A 21,995-nucleotide genomic window follows, 5' to 3' on the forward strand; every position below is an offset into this window, starting at 1 on the left:
AAAAAAAACACAAAATGATTTAATGGCTCATTTATACAACAAAAGACAAGAGTAACGGACACGGCACTCTCGTCAACAAACTATTATACAGCAATCTATAGAAAAGGTCCAGGCAAGCAGACATTGTATTGGGGGGAGGGGGACGGCCAAGATGGCGGAGTGAGTAGACGCTCTCTACCGAGCTCAGCACAAAAAAACTGATGAAACACGGTAAAAACTTGATTATATGATCACTGGCACTAACAGTTCTTTAAAAGATAACAGACAACAGTCCCAGAGAAAGTTACAGGGAATGCTGAACCAGAAGGGAGTGAAAAGAGGACTGGAATGTCCAAATCCAAGCGAACGTCAGAGGATGCTAATGAAGCTAATGCTACATCCGGCAACGTGTTGTTAGATAGCTGCCACAACTACGCTGCCACTGAGAAAACACTCTCATTGAATGAAGAGGAAATGGATGAATTTCCACCTCTACCCGTTACACCTCTGAAATCGCCAGCTCCGAAGGTGATGTATGAACGGAGCAACCTTGATACGTCAACTGCAAACGAAATAATATCCAGTCTGTCTGCATTAATAAACATCAGATCTGATATCTGATAACCTCGAGGGCATGGTGAAAGAGAATACACTCAGTTGGGTTGTGGTGGCCACTAAATATATCTTGTATTACCATGTACTGTATAAAATTCTTTCTAATGATGTTATAAGTGTCATTATATAAGTTGTTTGTTGTTGTGGTTTCTCAGTTTTGTCTTGTCGGCAGACTTCAATGATGTTGATTTGTGTTCTCTTTATCCCTCTCTCTCCTCTATTCCTATCTCCTTCTTTACCTTTTAACCCTTCTCTCACTTTTCTGCTTTGTTTTCTTCTTTGTTTTTCATCCCCATGTCCATTACATCTGGAACAAACCCAAAGCATATTCTAATAAAATTTAATTTATATATCAAGTGGAGCATTAAGGCCAGCCATAATGCGCTGCTTGTGAAAGTAAATCAGTTGGGCATCACCTTGACACTCAGACAATAATTTTAAAGCCCCCAGTATACTGCCGCGTACATCCATACGCAGAGGTACGCACGTACGTACGCAGAGGTACGTGCGTACCCCCCAGCGTACCCTCCGTGCAAAGCTCAAATTTTTACGACCGCATACGTGTACACGGTGTCGCACAATAAACTCCCCGGCGACAGACTGTTTTGCATGTGACACCAATGTATTAAATTCCCCTTCTTCATCCCTGATCTGACATTTTCTTTTGTTTCTTTGCCAAGAGGCAGTGATCTCTTCCTCCTCCGTTGATGCCGTGACTGAAATGGTGAGAAATGAAGGAATTTGTCACAAGTGAATTAAACTCAGGTCCAGCGTGGCTGCGGGAGGGGCTGGAGATTTCCTGGGGGGCTGGTTCAGATGTGTGGGCTGTAGAGCCAACTCTCCCTGTTTTTTTTTTTGTTTTTTTAGATCTTTTTATTAACAACATATAAACACAGAACATTGCTGCGGCTGAGGCTGCCAGCGCTCCCTTTTTTTTTATTTTTTCGGACCAGTCAATCAATCCAGTAGGCGTGTCAGTAAATGACAAATCGGCGACCTTAATTTGTCCTCAAGGTAAACGCCCCTTGTCTGTGAAGCTGCTCTGCAGCTGCTCGGGTGTATGCTGGAGTATCATGTCTGAACCCTCTGCGTACAGTACACGCAAACGTACGTGTGAACGGACGTACGCGGCAGTAAACTGGAGCCTTAAGTGTCACAATGCCGGACAGGACAAGGGAGGAAAAAAAAAGAGAATACACTCAAGATTGAGGGCCTCAAAAACACTATTGACTTTATATATGCGCTGAAATGAAGGATGTTAAAGGAAAAGTGCATGAGCTAGAAAAAAAAGCAACAAGAGAGGAAGGTCGGGCGGACAACTGCCAGCAGAGCCGAGTTAGAAAGATACTCCAGGAGGTGGAATCTCAGAATACATGGAGCCGAGGAGACAGAGAAAGAAGACATACAAAGAAAAGTGATAGAAATATGCCAATCAGTTCTGCCAGAACAAAAACACAAGCTACCTGACGCCATCGATACCGTGCACGACTTGGAGCCAAGCGACAAGGAAGCACCAAACCCAGAGGGATCATGCCACCCCTCTTACAGATCATTGAGCTATTCACATAAGTATCCAAATTTGTGCTTCTGATAATATACCTTACAAATGTTCTTATTGGAAATTAAACAATTCCTTGCTAAAGTATGAAACAGTTAAAATTCATATAAATAAATGAATTTTATATTATTGGAATAAGGCTAACAAAGAGGTCCTTTTGCTGCAATTGGGAACTTTTCAAATTCGAAACTTGCAAATTCTTAAGACAATATGGGAGTCGAATCTCTAAACTGAAGAAAGCTGAAGAGGAAGAAGTAATGAGCAAAATTACCTCTTATTACCAGAAATCACCAGAATAAATCTTTGAGGAAGATCAGTTAAAGTTAATGAAACTTCAAAACAAACTGGACAACTTATATCAACAAAAGGCTGAAGGCGCCTTTTATTAGATCCAGGAAACGATGGCTAGAGGAGGGAGAGAAAATTCTGCAAAAACACAGATCAAAAACAAACTATCAACTAAATATTAATGACACTAACTCCAACAATCCTAAACAAATTTCTAATTTTTGAGCCAAATTTTATTTTAATTTATACAGCTCAAAATATAAGGAAGATATTTCAGTATCATTTCTCAACAATATTCGAAAGTTAAAAACTATCGACGTGGATGATAAGAGACTATTGCGACAGCCCTTTTACAGTGGAGGAAATCTCTAAATGCATTACTGCACTTAAGGCCAACAAATCTCCGGCACAGACGGTTTATCTGCAGAGTTTTATCAATCATTCGCTGATCATATAGCTCCATTTCTCTTACAGGTATTCCTAGAAAGTATAAAGAATAACACTCTCCCTCCTACTCTCACTCAAGGTTTTATAACACTCATTCTGAAACCAAACTAACACTTACTTTTTATTGATAATTGGAGACCTATTTGTCTATTCAATAATGATTATAAGATTATGGCTTTGATACTTGCTAACAGAATTAAAGAGGTTTGAGATACAATTATTGATGAGACACAGTCAGGCTTTATGAGAAACAGACACATCTCTAACAACATCAGACTAGTGTTAGACCTACTTGATTACTCATATTTGGTACCTGATGATAGTTATAATCTCTTCCCGGATTTTTATAAGGCCTTTGACACAATTGAACATCAATTTATTTTTCATTCTTTGAAAAAATTTAGTTTAGGAAAAAAATTTGTAAAGCTGTCGAAACCTTGTACTCCAAGCCATCAGCACACACACTACACAGCCATCAGCATCTATAACAACTCATTAATGAAACCAGGATGATGAGTTACCACAACATATAATTTCCCTCTGGGATTAATAAAGTATTTTTTATTTTTATTGAATTGAATAGCAACAGTTCTATTAAAATACCAAATGGCTCCACCCCTAGATTTAACTTAAAACGTGGTATTCGTCAAGGATGTCCCATTTCACCATACTTATTCTTACTTTGTTCACAAATTCTTACAACTCATATCTCCAATAGTGCTGTACAAGGAATATACCATATCATGTTTTCTTGCGCTTTGGCAGCTTTAATTTAATTTTAAATTGTAATTACAATGTTGAGAAACTTCCTGTAAAACTTTCATCCTACCATAAGCAGGTACTTTTAGCTTGGACCCTCATTTATAAACACAACTTCTCACCACACAAATACCTTATCTGGAACAACAGAGACATTTTATTTAAAAACAGGTCACTCTTCCTTGAGACTTGGGTTCAAAATGGGATCCTAATGGTGGCTCAGCTGGTTAATAAGGACAGGCAACTACTCACCTACAATGAATTCTGCTCACTATGTAATTTCCCCGTTAGTCTCCAAGAATTCTCAATGGTGTTTAGCGCTATACCCTCAACCCTCAGTCACCTTAATGTTGTTTAAAAACACTAAAGCCCCTTATCCATAGGGCCTTTTGGTGCTCCTATGTAACAAGTTCGGGCCGATTGCGTAGTGTCTCCACAGTGCCTTCAGCGGTGGAACCCGCACAATTTTTGGGACCTACTTCTCTGGGGTCCCAGGTCTGGTTCTTGTTGGGTCAAGATGTGACATCAGCGCACTGTCGGTCACTGATTGGTCAGGGGGAGGAGTCACTGGATCTTTCAGAAACTTTTCAAAACATCGATCCGCCATTTGCATTTCTCGGACCGGAGTAGCGGCTGTCAGGACAGGAGGGAATCCCTGACGTCATTGCTTCAGTTTGTCCAGCCTCTCAGAACAGTAACAGCGCTGACAGTCATGAGACCGCTAGGAATGATGTCAGCCGCTCACGATGTCAGCCGCTCACGATGTGGTGCCGCTGGGGTTTTTGTTTATGCGCCACCTGCAAAGATGGTTGATTCGACTGAAAGTTGACCCTGTACGTCACAAATGGCGCCTGATCACTGTTCCTCCATCTGTGGGAGCGAATCTGAGCTACAGGGGGAATCCCCTGAACCTGTCAGGCAGTTCCCCTGGGCAAGGTGATGTCAGTCACGTCAGTGTTCACAGACGCATCCCTCTCCAGGTGGGGAGGGACCTGCCTGTCACAAACGATAGGTGTGTGGCCGTCCGGCACATCTTTTCACATAAACGTTTTAGAACTTCTCACAGTAAAAAAAGTACTCAGACATTTTGCCCCACTGATTCAGGGTAATCGCGTGATGATCCACACAGACAACAGAATCGTAGCGGCGTACATTAATCGCCATGGGGTTATGCGTTCAGCTCAGCTACTGAATGCAGCCTGGAAACTGCTCTGCTGGGCACGCACACACTTGCGTTCGATCAGAGCAGTTTACATCCCAGGCGTTCTAAACAGAGGAGCAGATATTATGTCGAGAGGAGGCTCTCTGGACAGGGATTGGTCTCTTCATCCATATCTAATCTCGCAAATCTGGAGCAGGTTCGGGCGAGCGGAAGTGGACCTGATGGCCACTCGGGAGAACTCAGTGCGTCCTGTTCTTCTCCCTAAATCCACGGGATGCTCCGCCACAGGGGGATAACACGTTTGCACACAAACCGTGGCCAAAGATGCTGATTTATGCCTTCCCTCCTGTTCCCCTGATAACAGCACTGTTGGACAGGGTGAGAGAGGAGAATCTGAAAATGATTCTGATCGCCCCACAATGCACGAATGCCTCGTGGTTAATATGTACCATCCAGGGGGCATGTGCAAAATCCACTACGGCCATTTATGTTTCTAAACAGGCTGCTTTTCAGCGATGGTGCCTAGGAAAGGAGGTGGACCTGACTTCATGTCCCCTGGGCTGCATTTTGTTCTACCTGCAGCTACTGTTGGACAGAAATTTAGCTTTCAGCACAATTAAACCATACGCTACAGTAATCTCCTCCTGTCATGAAGGTTTCAACAATAGAACAGTTTTCAATCACCCTTTAACAAAACAGTTTCTGAAAGGTGCATGCCGGCTCAGGCCAGTGACGCGCCCTGGCACCACAGTGGGATTTAGTCTTCGTTCTCAGTGCACTAACTAAAAATCAGTTTGAGCCCCTGGACCAGATACCTTTGAAGTATCTGTCGCTCAAAACAGCCTTATTATTAGCTCTGACATCAGTTAGAAGAGTGAACGACATGTCAGGTCTGTCCGTCACTTCTTCTTGTCTCAGAATTCAAGGAGATGGGAGCTCAGCAGAACTCCGACCAAATCCTGCTTTTATACCCAAAAGCATAACAAGTTCGTTCAAGTCCAGAGTCATTATGCTGGATGGGTTCTGTCCCCCTCCCCATAAAACTACAGAGGAGGAACAATTTCACCTGCTCTGTCCAGTACGCGCACTCCGGTGTTATGTGACACGTACAGCTGCAATGCGTAAATCCGATCAATTGTTTGTACATTTCAGGGAACGATCACAGGGTCAGCCTTTATCTTCCCAGCGTCTGTCACTTTGGTTATGTGAAACTATATCACAAGCCTATAGTTCTTCTAGCCTTCATCTGCCTGAAGGACTCAGGGCTCATTCCACCAGAGGGATTTCTACCTACACAGCTCTGCACAGAGGGGTGTCTGTTAGAGGATGACATTTTTTCGGGAGTACCGCGGGTCACGTGATTCCGGACGGATTCCGGCGGGACCAGAGTCAACCTCATTATAACTCACGTGACCGGGACGTGACTGGACTGAAAACTAACGGGAGCAGACAGGAGCGGGAACCGACCATTAATCAAAAATGAAAATGAAACAAAAAAAACCCAAAAAACGGTGCAGCTATTTTGTAGTTTTCTTTCAGTAAGCCTTCACTTTAACACAAGTCAAAAGAACTACATTTCCCAGAAGTCAAAACACTGTAGCTTTTCACCGAGAGGGTGGGAGGAACAGCGAAGTCTCCAAAGAAACCGAATGGCTGAAATAGTTTGCAATGCAAGGTAAGAAGTATCTGTCTGTCTATTAAATTCACAGAAAGGGCAGGAAAGTGTCAAATAACCCTGAACTTCATGAGAGTTGTGTTGGTGCTGTGCTGATTTAAACTTTAGTCTCAGCTGCAGTGAGGAGCTACGGGGAGTCGGACTTTGTTTACCGTCAGTAAATAAACACACTCAAACAGCGCATTTTTCTCCACCATGTCCCTTTTAATTAAAAAATTATGCTCTGCTTTTTTATGTGGGTTTTTAGGTTAAAATCTTCATTATCTGTCACTGTTTGTAATGTAAAAACAACAACCGAACTCTACCTGGTTAAAGTGCATGCATTTTCCAGTAAAAAATATCCCTATGTTTATATTGTGACGTCCTGCTGGATACTGAAATCGAGGAAAACGTGAATAACCATCACTTTATTGTGTAAATAGTTACTGTCGACCGCAAGCCATGCCAGTACAACAACAAACTTGTTTGAGTGAAAGCATTCTCCAGTAAAAATATCCCAGTTTTGTATGAAAGACTGGTTGCATATACATTATAATAACTGTTTTAGTTTTAGATTTAAGATATGATGTGTATGTTGTTGTGTTAAATTTTAGAGTTGATTTTTCTCAGTTCATTTTTTCACACCAGAGGTGATTCTAGAAGCCCTTTTTAGGGGCCTTAGCCCCCCCCAGTGTTGACAATGGCTCTTGGCTTGAACCACACAGTGTGTATTAGCATTAGAATTATTGTAGGCGGACATATTGGTGTGAGGTCTGTGGGTCCTCCCCCATAACCTTTTGAATAAAGCAGCTGCTATTTCCTGCATTCTGGTGTATTTTAACAGGTTTTAAAACATCTATGTTTACCTACATAAGTAAATACTTGATTCAATAACTGTTTTAGAAAGCACAGTGTTTCCCCTAGTTAACTTGCCATGGCGGGGTGCTCATCTCATCCATGATTTTTGTTGATGGGGGGGACAGACACTTGTCTGAGCGCAGCTTGTACTAACAGTTTTTGAGTGGGGGCGTTTAGCATGAGGGAAGAGGCAACATGAGTGCTTCCTTTAGCTTTTTAGCTAAAGAACCTGTATTTCTCGCTGCTAGCTTAGTGCTATGTCAGTGCCGGGTGGGCAGGTGGGGGTGGGGCAAGTTGGTTTGGTAGGCGGGGTGCTCAATTCGGTTGACGGGGTGGGGCACCCCGCTTGTATAATGGTAGGGGAAACACTGAAGCATGGCACAACAAGAAGTAGCACTGTTTCATGTTTGTCTTTAATTTAATTTGATTTTTCTACCTAACACAGGAAGCTGTTAGCTCTGGAAGCAAGCTGTTAAACAGCTTTGGACACAAAGACCCTTGTCACACATTTCAAAAGAGCAGGTAAGATACATAAAATCTTGTAATCTCTGCCTGGTGAGGCTGTTTAAGCAATTATAAAATATGATAAATGAAATAAAGAAAAATTGAGCTACTGTAATTTATATTTGCAAATGTCATATTTTTTTTTACTTAATTTCAATTGTAAATCTTGTTTTTGATTTAAAAAAAATCCAAAAGAAAGGCCAACAAATTGTAATTTGTAGTCATGGTAACCCTATTTTGACTTGTGCACTGTCTTCTTTCAATTTTAGGTTGCACAAAGCTCTGGACTGGTCCAGCTGTGGAGAGATGAGGTGGAACACCAGACCTGCAATGGTCCAGTCTGTAAATGATGCTCTGAAGTCTGGTAAGATGCACGACATCATGCTTCACCCAAACGAGCTCGTTACCTCGACCACATAGACGGAACTTCTTGAGAACGTCGTCCAGTGTATAATAATGCCTTTAAACATTTTTATTTGTTCTCTTGCTTGGTACATTATTTTTCTTTTTTTTTTGTTTTTGTTTGTTTAAACAATTTAAAACATGACAGTAATGTCACTGTTTAAAGGAAACAATTGCTCAATAAATTAGTAAAATGCAACTTGTTATGTTTGGGTTCTTTCATCTAAGGTAGACTAGGTGTGACCCATGGAGTGGTTTTGATTTTTTGTTTTACTGTAACTGACCTTCAAAAGAGCTAGAAACATAGACTCAGCAGATGATCCTCTGTAGAAAAATTATAGGGACTACAGACCATGTATATTTGTTTTATGACATTTAGTGAAGGTTTGTGTTTGGATTAAGGAAATGTCTCTATTTCACCACAGATGAACTGTATAGACTGTTATGTCTATATTCTGATTTACTTCATTTTGTATATTGCTTTGTGTGTTGCCTGTTTTTCTGTCTGTACAGCACTTTGGTTAGCCTTGTCACTGTTTTAAGTGCTCTATAAATAAAATGGTATGGTATGGTTCCTGTTGCCATATCTTTTGAAATAAAACTACAGAACACAAAGTAATTTAAACAGGAATGGGTAGAAGATTAAATCAAATTCAATGTATTTCCTAAAAATTAAATGAAGATTAAAAAACAGGAGGAGGACAGGAGCAGGAGTCATGTTACCAGGAGTGGGACAGGACAGGATTTTTTCTGTGGGACCAGGACAGGACAGGAGTGAAAATCCACTCCTGTGTCATCCTCTAGTGTCTGTGCAGGACATCTGCTCTGCAGCTTCATGGTCATCACCGACCCCCTTCATCAGCTTTTATTTACGAGATGTCTCCAGCTCTTCGTTGACACATTCAGTTCTCAGAGTTGTCAGAGGAATTTTTTACAATCACACAACAAAAAATAAAATAAAATAAGATAAAAACAACAAGTAATAAAACAGCACAGCCCTGCTCTGTCATTATTAGTGGGCATTTTCTACGATTACTCGTTCAAACAGGAAAATTCCTTCTTCCTCGTTGGAAATTTTTCCTTTTCTTATTTCTCTATTGTCTGATATGAATAAGCATTCCTTCAGTTAAGATCAAGCACAGAGGCTGCACGCCTGTAATCCAGTACGCACCAGGTATATGGATCAATGGTGTGTAATTATGCTTGAATAAAGAATGAGGTTTTAGGCGGATATCATGGTGTTTTTTATGGTTCTCGGACAGACCCAGTGCATGTACCATATCCTGCTCCGCCCTTTAAACCCAATAGCGACAGCTTTTAAAGGGCTACGCTTACACTCATAGAATCTGGGGTTACAATACATAACCAACGTTTTAAGAGATGTGTTGAATGATTGATAATGTTTGTTAAATAAAGTATTTTGATGTTTCAGTTATCTTTTGTAGAAGTTTGTTAATGTTTATATGTATTTTGTTTACCCTGCTTCATGGTAGGTCTGTTAATGAGAGGGGGTAGTAAACTATAAAAGGCTGCCTGTTAGCATCATTTAAGGACTACTGCTGAGACACTAGGCGACCTGTGAAGCAGGGTCCTCTGTTCAATGTTGGTGAATAAACACCCAGTGGGTCTGCACCTTTTCTCTGCCTCAAGCCTCCTGCTTAATCCAGCCACTAAAGGGTCATTCTAACATCCTCTTTATAGGACATTTCTGAACTGATGCGACTTATACGGTGGTGCGACGTGTACGGCGGAGGTAACTGGGACCCTGTGTACATAATTTCATTCCAACACATGTACCACATGTGGTGCGAACGACAATAAAGAATCTCTGACTCTGACAAAAAAATAATAAAGAAGTTAATCTGTTATGTGTAGAAGTCACATTCTGATGGAAAATAAAGTATTTTTCTACAAAAAAATGCAACTGATTGAAGAAGTCAGTGTACTGATTTAAAGTAGGGCTGAACAATTTAGGAAAATATTCTAATTACTAGTTTTTATCTCAATGTTGAGATTTAATATGCGATTATTTTTCAATGTCTTCTCATGTATTTTTCAAAGAACACAAGCAATAAATCTGTTTCAGTTGCAAAAACCTCCACTGTGTTCAGCTCCGCTGCAACTCGGTTTCTGCATGTTTTTTGTGTTGCTCCAAGATAATAACTTGGCTCAAATATGTGCGCGATGGCATTCTGTACGGCTTATCCACTTTGTTTACCAAAGCTGTAAACCCAGGCTTGGTCACAATATTAATGGGCGTCATGTCGTTAGCGTCATGTCGTTAGCTATGAACTCTGTTATTGCTCGAGTTATTTCCGTGTGCCGTTTTGAATTATGTTCATACGGAGTAATACCTTCGAACGGTTCGGTCAGTGATCCCTGTCGACTGGTACTTTGCTTACTTGACGTTGAAGCACTGGTCGTTGGCATTCTAGCCATGCAACTATCGTAAATGGCTTTGTGGTGTTTTTTTTAAGTGTTGATAAAGATTTGTGGTTTTACCTCGAGAGGTAGCAACAGCAGCAAGGCAGGTTCTGCACAATACATGTCGTTGTGCAGCGTCTTTTTTTTTTATAGCCAAAATAATTCCAAACAACGGACGTGCTGCCCCTCTTTGGTACCAAACTTTCAGATGTGTCAGTTTCTGTCGAGCCTGACGCCATTGTGCAACTGGTTAAAGTGCAATGTTGACTTCTCCTGCTCCCTGGTCTGCTTTGCTCCGCTCACTTGCAAGTGACATAACCAGATCACTTGAGCAGTCAAATCACAGCCTCTGTGATTAGAACATCTCGTTTTATCATATTGCGATATCGCAAATGCAATTAATTGTTCAGCCCTAACTTAAAGGCATGGTTCTTCTTAGTTAAGCCAGATGCCGGTAACAAAAATTTAAAACTTTAAAATCTGTACTTTTTAAAACGTTGCGACTGCGTGACTTACCATTAACCTTCATTTGTGCCCGGTGTCGTCTGCGTTTAATGTCCGCCACGGTGTCGTAGTGACTGATGAGCGAGCTGCTTGGATAAACCCCACTAAACATCCTCTTATGTACACACTCCTGAAGAAACGTGCACAAATGCAAATAATGCAGAGCAATAACCAAAATAGCACAACTTTAAACAATGACAGAAACTAGGGAAGACGGGTGTGTTTGCAGAATAAATTAGAATTAAATCTGAGCAAAAATCAAAGAGACTGTGTCAGAATGAAGCACGTACAATGGCAAATGTTCTAATACTTTTAGTGAATAACTTCACACCGTGTTAAATGTTAGTACACTAATAGAAACTGATTTGTAAACCCTTTAGAATTAATTTCTAACAGCTACATTCAGTCTTTCCTGGTTGTCTTTCCTAATTTCAGTCAGTTTTGTCCTTTTAATCGAGCTGAAGTCCTCGTGTTTGTTTGGGGAACCATCAAAGCTTTGACTCTTAGAGGCTCTTATCACAAACATGTTCCTGCTCTGGATCTCACCTCGTGGTGTATCAATGATCCTAAGAAAGCTGAGGAATCAGCCCAGAACTACACGGGAGGAGCTGGTCAATGACCTGAAGAGAGCTGGCACCACTGGTTCCAAGGTTACTGTGGGTAATACACTAAGACGTCTTAGTTTAAAATCATACATGGCACGGAAGGTCCCCCTGCTTAAATCAGCACACGTCCAGGCCCATCTGAAGTTTGCCCATGACCATTTGGATGATCCAGAGGAGTCATGGGAGAAAGTTATGTGGTCAGATGAGACCAAAATAGAACTTTTTGGTCTTAATTCCACTCGCCTCAGTTAGAGCATTGAAGATGGGTCGTGGCTGGGTCTTCCAACATGACAATGACCCGAAGCACACAGCCCGGAGAACCAAGGAGTGGCTCTGTAAGAAGCATATCAAGGTTCTGGAGTGGCCTAGCCAGTCTCCAGACCTAAACCCTATAGAAAATCTGTGTTTGTCAGTGACAGCCCAGAAAGTGCCCTGAGACAACGTTGTTGTGATTTGACACTATATAAATGAACTGAACTGAATTGAATTAAACGTGTTGGTTATTAATGCTGACATTTATTAATGACTATCATTTGGTGTGAAAAAATTAACAATCGTTTAAAATTGTATTTGATACGTGCAGTGTTTACTAACACATTTTAAAGGGAGAAGACTTGGCTAGAGGGCAGATGTCTCAAGGGGTACACATCTGAACAAAGTTTGGGAATTACTGGTCCACGCTCGTGCTCATTCAGATTCTGCTGGAGATTTCTTCCTGTTAAAGCAAGTCATTCCTTCCCACTGTCACCTGTGGTGTCCTTAAGTAACGTTCACTAAATTACTTTTTGTCACATAACTCAATTCTGACTGTATTATATAATTTCATCAAATTAACTGTTTATAATTTAATTGTGTGAATGCTTATAAGCATTCTCACACTATTCTGATCCATTTTTCTTCTGTACGTTTTTTTCAGCGCAATTCTCATCCTGCCATTTTCAAGCTATTTCAAAGCATAAATCTAAACATTCAGCTCTTTCAGGACAATCCTGCTATGACTTTTGGTATTGGTGTAACTTTAGTTTTTTGAAATATTTAGCCTTTTCTGCCATTTTTTTTCTCATAGAAAATGAATTGAGCTCATTTTACATCCTTCATATCTTTTCATCTGTTTACAGTCTTTTACTGCTCCTTTCACTTTTTGTTCTGCTTCAGCTTCTTTCAGCTTCCTTCTGCAAATTTAAAAAAATTCAGCTAATTTCAGCTGTTTTGTGCTCCTTTCAGATTCATTCTGCTAACAACATTTTTGTGCTTCTTCTAACTTCTTTCTGCTAATTTTAGCTTGTTATGCTCCTTTCAGCTTATTTATGCAAGTTTCAGCTTTTAATGGTATTTCTGCTACTATTTAGCTGTTTTTATATAAATTTTTAGCTTTTTCAGCTAATTCCATATTGTTTGCACTCTTAAACTTTGTCTAATTCAGCAAAAATGTGCTCTTTCTACTTCCTTCAGCATTTTTAGCTACTTTTCAGCTGTTGATTTTTTTGTGTGCGTGTGCTAATTTTAGCTTTTTCAGATAGTTTCCACTTTTTTGCGCTCATTTCTGATTCTTTCAGCCTAACTGGGCAAACATGTTCTTTCTACTTACTTCTGTTAATTTATGCTTGGTCTACCTTTTCAGCTAGCTTTTTTTATATATAGCATTTTTAACTAATTTCAGCTGTTTTCAGATAAATTCACATTTCTTCTAGTAATTTCTGCTTCTTTCAGCCTAATTAAATTCTTTCTGATAATTTTAGCTTGGTATGGTTCTTTCTGCATTTTTTTGCTAGTTTCAGCTTTTTCTGCTAGTTCAGCTACTATTTAGCTTTTTGTACTAATTCCACATTTTGGAGCTTATTTCAGCTCCTTCCACTTCCTTCTGGAAGTTTATGCTTCTTTCCTTCTTTTCAGCTACTTTTTAGCAATTTTTCTGCAAATTTCAGCTTTTTAAGCAAACTCCTAAATTTTTGTGCTTATTTAAACCCAATTCAGCAAATATGTGTTCTTTCTGTCTTTTTTTTCTAACTTAGGCTTATTCTTGTACTTCAGCTACATTTAAGCATGTTTTTCAGCGATTTCTTCTGCAATAAGCTTTCACACTTCATTTTCGCAGGGAATGCGATTTCTCTAGTTAGATTTAGAATCTCTTTGTAAAGTGCCCTGAGACAGCTTGATGTTAACTGGCACTTTGTATATCTGAACTGTAATAAAACTGAATTAAACTGAATTGTATGGGTAACAAGAATCTGACGAAACAGCAAATCCTACAAAAAATAAAATAACTGCACAGCCTTTACCTCGCACCAGCAACACCTAGTCTTTGATGTGGTTGTTTGTACTGGTGCAGAAGACTCCAAGTGTGCCATTTGTAATACTTGTACTTCTAAAAAAAGTGACAGGAAGTGTAGGAAGCTCTTAAAAGAAGACAGGCTTTATAGTTCCAGCATCAACATAAAACTGGAGACTTGTTCAGTTGAAGTGCGTTTTGAGTTGAGAGGTCCAAAAACAGCTAAAGGTGTAAAAGAGCTTTAATATGACTCAAAGGAGACGTGCAGGATTCTTGTTTCAGTTCAGACAAATATTTGACCATTAAATTAGTTTAAGGATGCACAACATTATCGGCATGGTATCGGCCGATATTAGTATTAAAGTTAAATATCAGACATCGGCCATTCCATCAAAATAGCTCACCGATATAAAAGGTGCTGTTTTTGTATGACGACCCAGTGACGAGGATGTCTGCAGCGGCAGCCTCGCTACATCGTCCTCAGTCAGAGATATTTTTCCAACATAACCTTACCCGAGTTACAAGCCGTCATTTCCGACGTCATTGAGAAGCTAATAGCCGATAGCACTTGGGTGAGTTTTACCACAGACATTTGGACGTCGTGTTAGCTTCGTGAGCATGATTAGTCTTACGGCACAATGGATAGACAAAAACTTTGAACTTAAAAAGTCTGTCCTTCATGCACAGGAGTGCAGAGGATCCCACACTGCAGCTAGGATCGTGGAACAAGCCTCCACAGGTGAGACAGCATCACAGGTGACTAATGCTAATAAATAACATTTAACACTTTTCATTTAATATAAGTTAAAGTGCTCTGCATATCATATGGCTGTTACTGAATATACAGTGAGGAAAATAAGTATTTGAACACCCTGCGACTTTGCAAGTTCTCCCACGTAGAAATCATGGAGGGGTCTGAATTTTTTATCTTAGGTGCATGTCCACTGTGAGAGACATAATCTAAAAGAAAAATCCGGAAATCACAATGTATGATTTTTTAATAATTCATTTGTGTGTTACTGCTGCAAATAAGTATTTGAACACCTGCCAATCAGTTCTGGCCCTCAAAGACCTGTTAGTCCTCCTCTATAACGTCCACCTCCACTCCACTGATTATTCTAAATTAGAAGCACCTGTTTGAGGTTGTTAGCTGCATAAAGACACCTGTCCACCCCACACAATCAGTAAGACTCCAACTACTAACATGGCTTAGACCAAAGAGCTGTCCAAAGACACCAGAGACAAAATTGTAGACCTCCACAAGGCTGGAAAGGGCTACAGGGCAATTTCCAAGCAGCTTGGTGAAAAAAGATCAACTGTTGGAGCAACTATTAGAAAATGGAAGAAGCTAAACATGACTGTCAATCACCCTCTGACTGGGGCTCCATGCAAGATCTCACCTTGTGGCGTATCAATGATCCTAAGAAAGGTGAGGAATCAGTCCAGAACTACACGGGAGGAGCTGGTCAATGACCTGAAGAGAGCTGGCACCACTGGTTCCAAGGTTACTATACACTAAGACGTCATAGTTTAAAATCATGCATGGCACGGAAGGTTCCTCTGCTTAAATCAGCACACGTCCAGGCCCGTCTTAAGTTTGCCTATGACCATTTGGATGATCCAGAGGAGTCATGGGAGAAAGTTATGTGGTCAGATGAGACCAAAATAGAACTTTTTGGTCTTAATTCTACTCGCCGTGTTTGGAGGACGAAGAATGATGAGTACCATCCCAAAAACACCATCCCTACTGTGAAGCATGGGGGTGGAAGCATCATGCTTTGGGGGTGTTTTTCTGCACAAAAGACAGGACGACTGCACTGTATTAAGGAGAAGATGACCGGGGTCATGTAGTGAGAGATTTTGGGGAACAACCTCCTTCCCTCAGAGCATTGAAGATGGGTCATGGCTGGGTCTTCCAACATGACAATGACCCAAAGCACACAGCCAGGAGAACCAAGGAGTGGCTCTGTAAGAAGCATATCAAGGTTCTGGAGTGGCCTAGCCAGTCTCCAGGCCTAAACCCTATAGAAAATATTTGGAGGGAGCTCAAACTCTGTTTCTCAGTGACAGCCCAGAAACCTGGTTGATCTAGAGAAGATCTGTGTGGAGGAATGGCCCAAAATCTCTGCTGCAGTGTGTGCAAACCTGCTGAAACACTACAGGAAACCTTTGACCTCTGTAACTGCAAACAAAGATACTGTATCAAATATTAACATTAATTTTCAAAGGTGTTCAAATACTTATTTTCAGCAGTAACACACAAATTATTTAAAAAAATTTACATTGTGATTTCCGGATTTTTTTTTTTTAGATTATGCCTCTCACAGTGGACATGCACCCGAGATGAAAGATTCAGACCCCTCCATGATTTCAAAGTGGGAGAACGTGCAAAGTCGCAGGGTGTTCAAATACTTATTTTCCTCACTGTATGTCACCAGCTCTTACAGCTGTTACACAATTTTTGTAACAAATAAGCCTAACTAAGAGGGATATGTTCTGACAAAGGAAAGTATATAAAATATTGGTTATCGGCCAAATAAGTTTTAACATATCGGCAGATCGGATATCGGCCAAAAATCCAATATTGTGCATCCCTAAATTAGATGATTATTATTTCTATTATTTGTACATTTCTCACTTGATAAGCTGGTTCTGATTTGAGAACTTACAAGTTTAACCCAACTTCTTAAATATTAAAACTGATGGAAGACATTTTTATTTGGACTACATAATTTCTATAGACACGTTAATTACTTCAACAAACACAGTGATGTTTTTAAGCTAAGACTGCAGCTTTTGTAAGCAAACTCATTTTCTTACTTCCTGTTGGATACGGGACAAGAACCACAGGTCATGAGTGGAAAACTTCCTCCGTCTTTAGCCCTCAAAAACCCTCTGTGATACTTTGTTTTAAATATTTACTCAACCAAGTCACCGACTTGTTAACAGTTCACCAAATTAACAGAAACCTGGTAATCATTCGGGACGCAAGTTTTCCAGTTCCAGTTCCCTTGATGCAGCTTTTGATCGATTTTGCTCAAATCTAATTTTAAATAATTAACAAATAACTGGGTTCTATTTATATTTGCGAGCAGTGAAGCCAGAGAAGACAGCATGAAGTACTCACAAAGCCAAAGTGTCCTTTCTTGGAGCAGTTGTAGCAGTAGGCAGTAGACCGAGCTTTGTTCGCCTTCAAAGGGTCACTCACAGGAGGGCCACTTGTAGTCTGAAACAACAAAAATTTTACTTATTATGAAACCAAAACTTGATTTTTTAAAATAAATACAAAAAAATCTGAAAGATGCAAAAACAGAGGATTAACACCCCCCCCAGTTGTCTCCCCTCTCCCATCATTCCCATGCTCCTCATTGTTGTGGACCGCTCCGGATCAAATGGTGAATATGGGTGCTGATGTAAACTGGTGATTACCAAGGTATAGTTAAAGGCCTGTAATGACCCCCGTTTGATAACTGTGTGTGTGTATATGTGTGTGTGTGTGTTGGACACAGGGTCCCGTCCCCTATGGGCCCAGGTTCTGAAAGCCTTCCATGCTTCAGTGCTCACAGCAAATATACACTGATAAAGAGAGAGAAAGGAGAGACAGGCAGAGTGCATTTACTGCTAATGTCTCACACACATGCGCACGGCACGCACATGCACACCTAATGCCATTCTCTGAAGCTCACAAGCACAAAAGATGCACACACCACCACACTATCACCTCAGGTCCCCCGCCTCCTTCTAAAAACCCTGATTTTGAGATTACAAATGATTTGTGGCCCTCGTCATTTCCTAAACATTGCTCAGATCCCCCCCCCCCCTCCCCGCCCCCCCCCCCCCCCCCAACCTTCGTACACACCCCTGCAAACCAACATCCACCCCTCACACTTGTTTTATTTTCCCCCTTCTCTCTCTCACCCTCTCTCTCTTTTCCGCTTGAGTAGTTTTGTGGGAGAAGGGATGAATGCTATTAGAGCGTCGCGTCATTATCGGGCCGGGCCTGCCGGGTCCATCTCCATCACAAAGGCCAGGAGATCACAGACCTCTTGCAGCCACGCACACACACATATTAACACACACATGTGCACCCTAAGGAGATCAGAGTCCCCGTCCCGAGCCCCCCGACCTCCACCCTTCCTGCCCCTCTTCCCATTCATCTCTCATGTAAATTGGCTGTAGGTCTCTCTCCGTCTCTTCCTCCCTGACCTTGGGCTTCTGTTATCTCCACACCGTCTGATCCAGCACGAAGACTGAACGACGCAAAACACAGGAGAGGGGGAAAAGGAGAAATTAAATCCCCTCGCACTCTCCCCATCAACCTGTGATAGCTGTGTGAAAACCCCCCGACATAAAGGTGAGTCTGAGGAATTGTCTGCCTCATTCAGTATTAATTAACTGGATGAACCTTTGTTCTGTTACACTTTCACTTCTACAGTGTTCATTACGAGCTTTTAACTATGGCAAGCCCTGAGAGCTCTCAGCACTTTGGTGCTCCTCGCTCTAGAAACTTATTTCTGACCTTTTAATGGCCTCGTTCGCTTAAAGTTGCTCCTTCTGATTAGTGAGGTAGCGGTTCGTTAGAAAATAATAAGATTAAAATTTAAAAATATATATCCTAGTGGGCAGGGGCGGACTGGGACAATAATCCAGGCCGGGAATTTGATACCATCCTAGGCCACCACCACTCAATTAGCAACCCACCAAGACTGAGTAAAGTTGAGTGCACTTTTGAATTATCTGTTTTATCTGTTTATCTGAATTATCTGTTTCTACCTGTTGGTTCTGGACCCAGCTTCTGTTTCTTATGGGAGCATCCATCCATCTTCACAGGGGGGCCGGAGCCCCCCTCAGCCCAACTCAAACTGCAGTTGGGCCACCTCGTCAGGTTTGTTTGCCCATTTGATTTGTGACATTTTATGGTCTGAGACTTTTCTGCACCATTCATATTATTGTCATTATTTTCAGATCTCAGACTATCTGGAGTCACTGAATCTTGTTAATACACCTGGATCTGCCCATCACTGCAACTTTAACTGTTTTTGGGTTCTGAATGATTGCGTTGTCATTAATGTTTCTCATGGTTCAATTACGGGGGCTAATTGTCACACTGTTAACTCCTGTAATTACACATCAGTCACGAAAAACTCAAGAAAATGTCTGATAATAATGTTGTTACTGCTGTCAGGGATTCAGCCCAACCCTGGACCCCCCACTATTTATAAGACACCAAATGACTTTAAAAACATGTCAGGACTTCATTTTCTACATGTAAATGCACGTAGCCTTCTGAGAAAACTTGATGCCTTGAAAATTCTGGTCAGTTTTTCTGGGGAAGATGTAATCTTCATCTATGAAACCTGGCTCAACAAATCTGTACTGAATAATGACCTGGTAATCAATGGATTTAACATCTACCGCTGTGATCGTCAAAAAAAAGGGGGGGGGGGTGGAGTCGTTATTTACATCAGAGCGTCTCTGGTGGTAGTCTTGTGTCTTCTAAAACAATTCCAAACCAAACTGATGCCTTAGCTGTAAACATCACTTTGAATGGAGGCCAGATCTTATCTGTAGTGGGTTGTTATCGTCCCCCTTCAGCAACACCGGAGGCACTGTCCTCCCCGTTTGAATTCCTTGATAATTTAGAATTCAAAAAGATTTTTTGGCAGGAGATTTCAACATTGACTGGGATAAGTCGACCCCCCTCTGTGATAAATTCAAGGAATGTTGCCTGTCTCTCAATCTAACCCAACTCATTGACTCTCCCACTAGACCAAACAAAAAAACGTCCTTAAAAGTCCTCCATCTTAGACCTGTTTCTAACAAATGTGCATCACAAATTCCCTGGTACAGGCGTATTCGCTAACATTTTGAGTGATCATTTTGTGACAGCGACTCTCAGAGATATTAAACTTCCACCTTCTAAGTCTAGATTAATTCAAAAAAGGGATCTGAAACGTTTTTGTGAAGTCATTCCTCTGGGATCTGTCTCACTTTGACTGGCATCGTATTCTATTAATTGATGACGTGAACTCTGCTTGGAACTATTTTCATAATAGTTTCATTTATTTTGTGAACAAACATGCTCCTTTTTGTCAGTTCAGAATAAAGGGACGAGACAGCCCCTGGTTTACTCCAGAGCTAGCTGACCTCCTACACAGGAGAGATCATCTTTGGGCCACAGCGAGAAAATATGACTCAGACACCGATTGGTTGATGTTTTCGACAGATGAGAAATAAATGCACAACTGCCATCAAAGCTGCAAAACGCAAATATTTCTTATCTCAGACCTCCAACAATCTAAATGACCCCAACAGATTCTGGAAAACCATCAAATCTCTCTCAGGCACCCCCCAATCATCTGACCTCCCATCACAACTTCTCGTTAGCTCTGTTCCTGTGTCAAATAAGCACGAGATCCTGAACTGTTTCAACAAACATTTTGTTGCTTCTAGTTCTTTATTTGACACAGTTACTAATGGAAAATCAGCCACTTCCCCTAATAACCAAACTTCTACAAATCAAATCCCTCCTACAAGTCAATCTTCAGTTAATCACACCTTCTCTTTTTCTCCATTCTCAGTCAGTGAGGTCAATAAAATGTTAAAAGATCTTGATCCTAAAAAATCTACAGGTCCAGATGAACTTACACCTCATTTCTTAAGGCTGGCAGCTCATATCATCACAGTCCTTGTGACTCACATCTTTAATCTGTTCAAAAGCCAACACTCCATTCCAGACGCTTGGAAAACAACCGTTGTTCTTATTTTGCTGAAGGGAGGTGACCCCACCGAACTGAACAACTATCGACCAATCTCTAAACTCTGCGTTTTAGCCAAGGTTCTAGAAAAACTGATAAACTCTCAAATCAAAAATTACCTGGACTCATTTGACATCTTACCTCCTCATCAATCTGGTTTCAGGAAACAACAAAGTACAACAACTGCTTCACTGAAGGTTCTTAATGGCATCGTTGAAGCACTGGATGCTAATGATTATTGTGCTGCACTTTTCTTAGACCTGTCTAAAGCTTTTGACACTGTGGATCATAACATCTTGTGTCATAAGCTCTCAGAAATCGGTTTCTCAGAACACATCATTGGTTGGTTCTCTAACTATCTCTCAGACCGGAAGCAACGTGTTCAACATAATGATACTTCCTCCAGTTATTTAACAGTCAACAATGGTGTACCACAAGGCTCAGTCTTAGGACCCACCCTCCTTACAATATACATACAGTATGTAATGTAGGTAAAAACATCCCTGATGCATCCATACATTTCTATGCTGATGACACAGTTGTTTATTGTCAAACTAAAACAGTTTTAAAGGCTTTCCAGCTTTTGAAATCTGCATTTGACATCATCCAGACAGATTTGTTCCACCTCAAACTTGTCCTAAATGCCGACAAAACTAAAGGGATGCTTTTTTCAAATAGGAAGTTGGTCCCAGCAGTTCTTCCTCTGATTTCATCCACATATGGTGTCCCGATTGAGTTTGTTGATTCCTATAAATATTTGGGTATCTTGGTCGATTCACATCTCTCTTTTAAGCTCCATGCGGAAAACTTGGTAAAGAAACTGAAAGTTAAACTGGGTTTCATTTTCAGAAACAGATCCTGTCCAACTCTGAATGCTAGGAAACACCTTGTATCTGTGACCTTCTTTCCCTCCATTGATTACGGTGACATTATTTACGTGAACACTCCTACAAGCACCCTGCAGATGTTGGATGCTGTCTATCATGGTGCACTAAGATTCATAACTGGCTGTAATTATCATACCCACCACTGCACCCTATATTCACTGGTTAACTGGACATCATTAACTTCACGCAGACTCTCTCACTGGTACAATTTCATTTTTAAATCACTTCTTGGTCTGCTGCCTTCATACATCTCCTCCTACATGTCTCTGCATGAGTGCAGCTACAGTGTGCGCTCTCAGGACATTATTACCTGCAGTGTTCC

General features: G+C 40.9%; 1 protein-coding gene across 1 annotated transcript in view; it reads right to left on the bottom strand.

The window, feature by feature from the left end:
* Positions 1-4,560: 4,560 nt before the first annotated feature.
* zcchc7 (zinc finger, CCHC domain containing 7) overlaps positions 4,561-21,995 on the bottom strand; it is a 105,915-nt gene continuing 88,480 nt past the window's right edge. Inside the window, exons 8-10 of the mRNA XM_037674339.1 lie at positions 17,156-17,254; positions 11,167-11,284; positions 4,561-4,679 (exon numbers count right to left, since the gene is read on the bottom strand). Coding sequence (XP_037530267.1) covers positions 4,561-4,679; positions 11,167-11,284; positions 17,156-17,254 — 336 coding nt within the window. The remainder of the gene's footprint in view (positions 4,680-11,166; positions 11,285-17,155; positions 17,255-21,995) is intronic.

This window comes from Nematolebias whitei, chromosome 3 (genome assembly GCF_014905685.2).
Source record: "Nematolebias whitei isolate Nwh7 chromosome 3, NemWhi1, whole genome shotgun sequence".
NCBI lineage: Eukaryota > Metazoa > Chordata > Actinopteri > Cyprinodontiformes > Rivulidae > Nematolebias > Nematolebias whitei.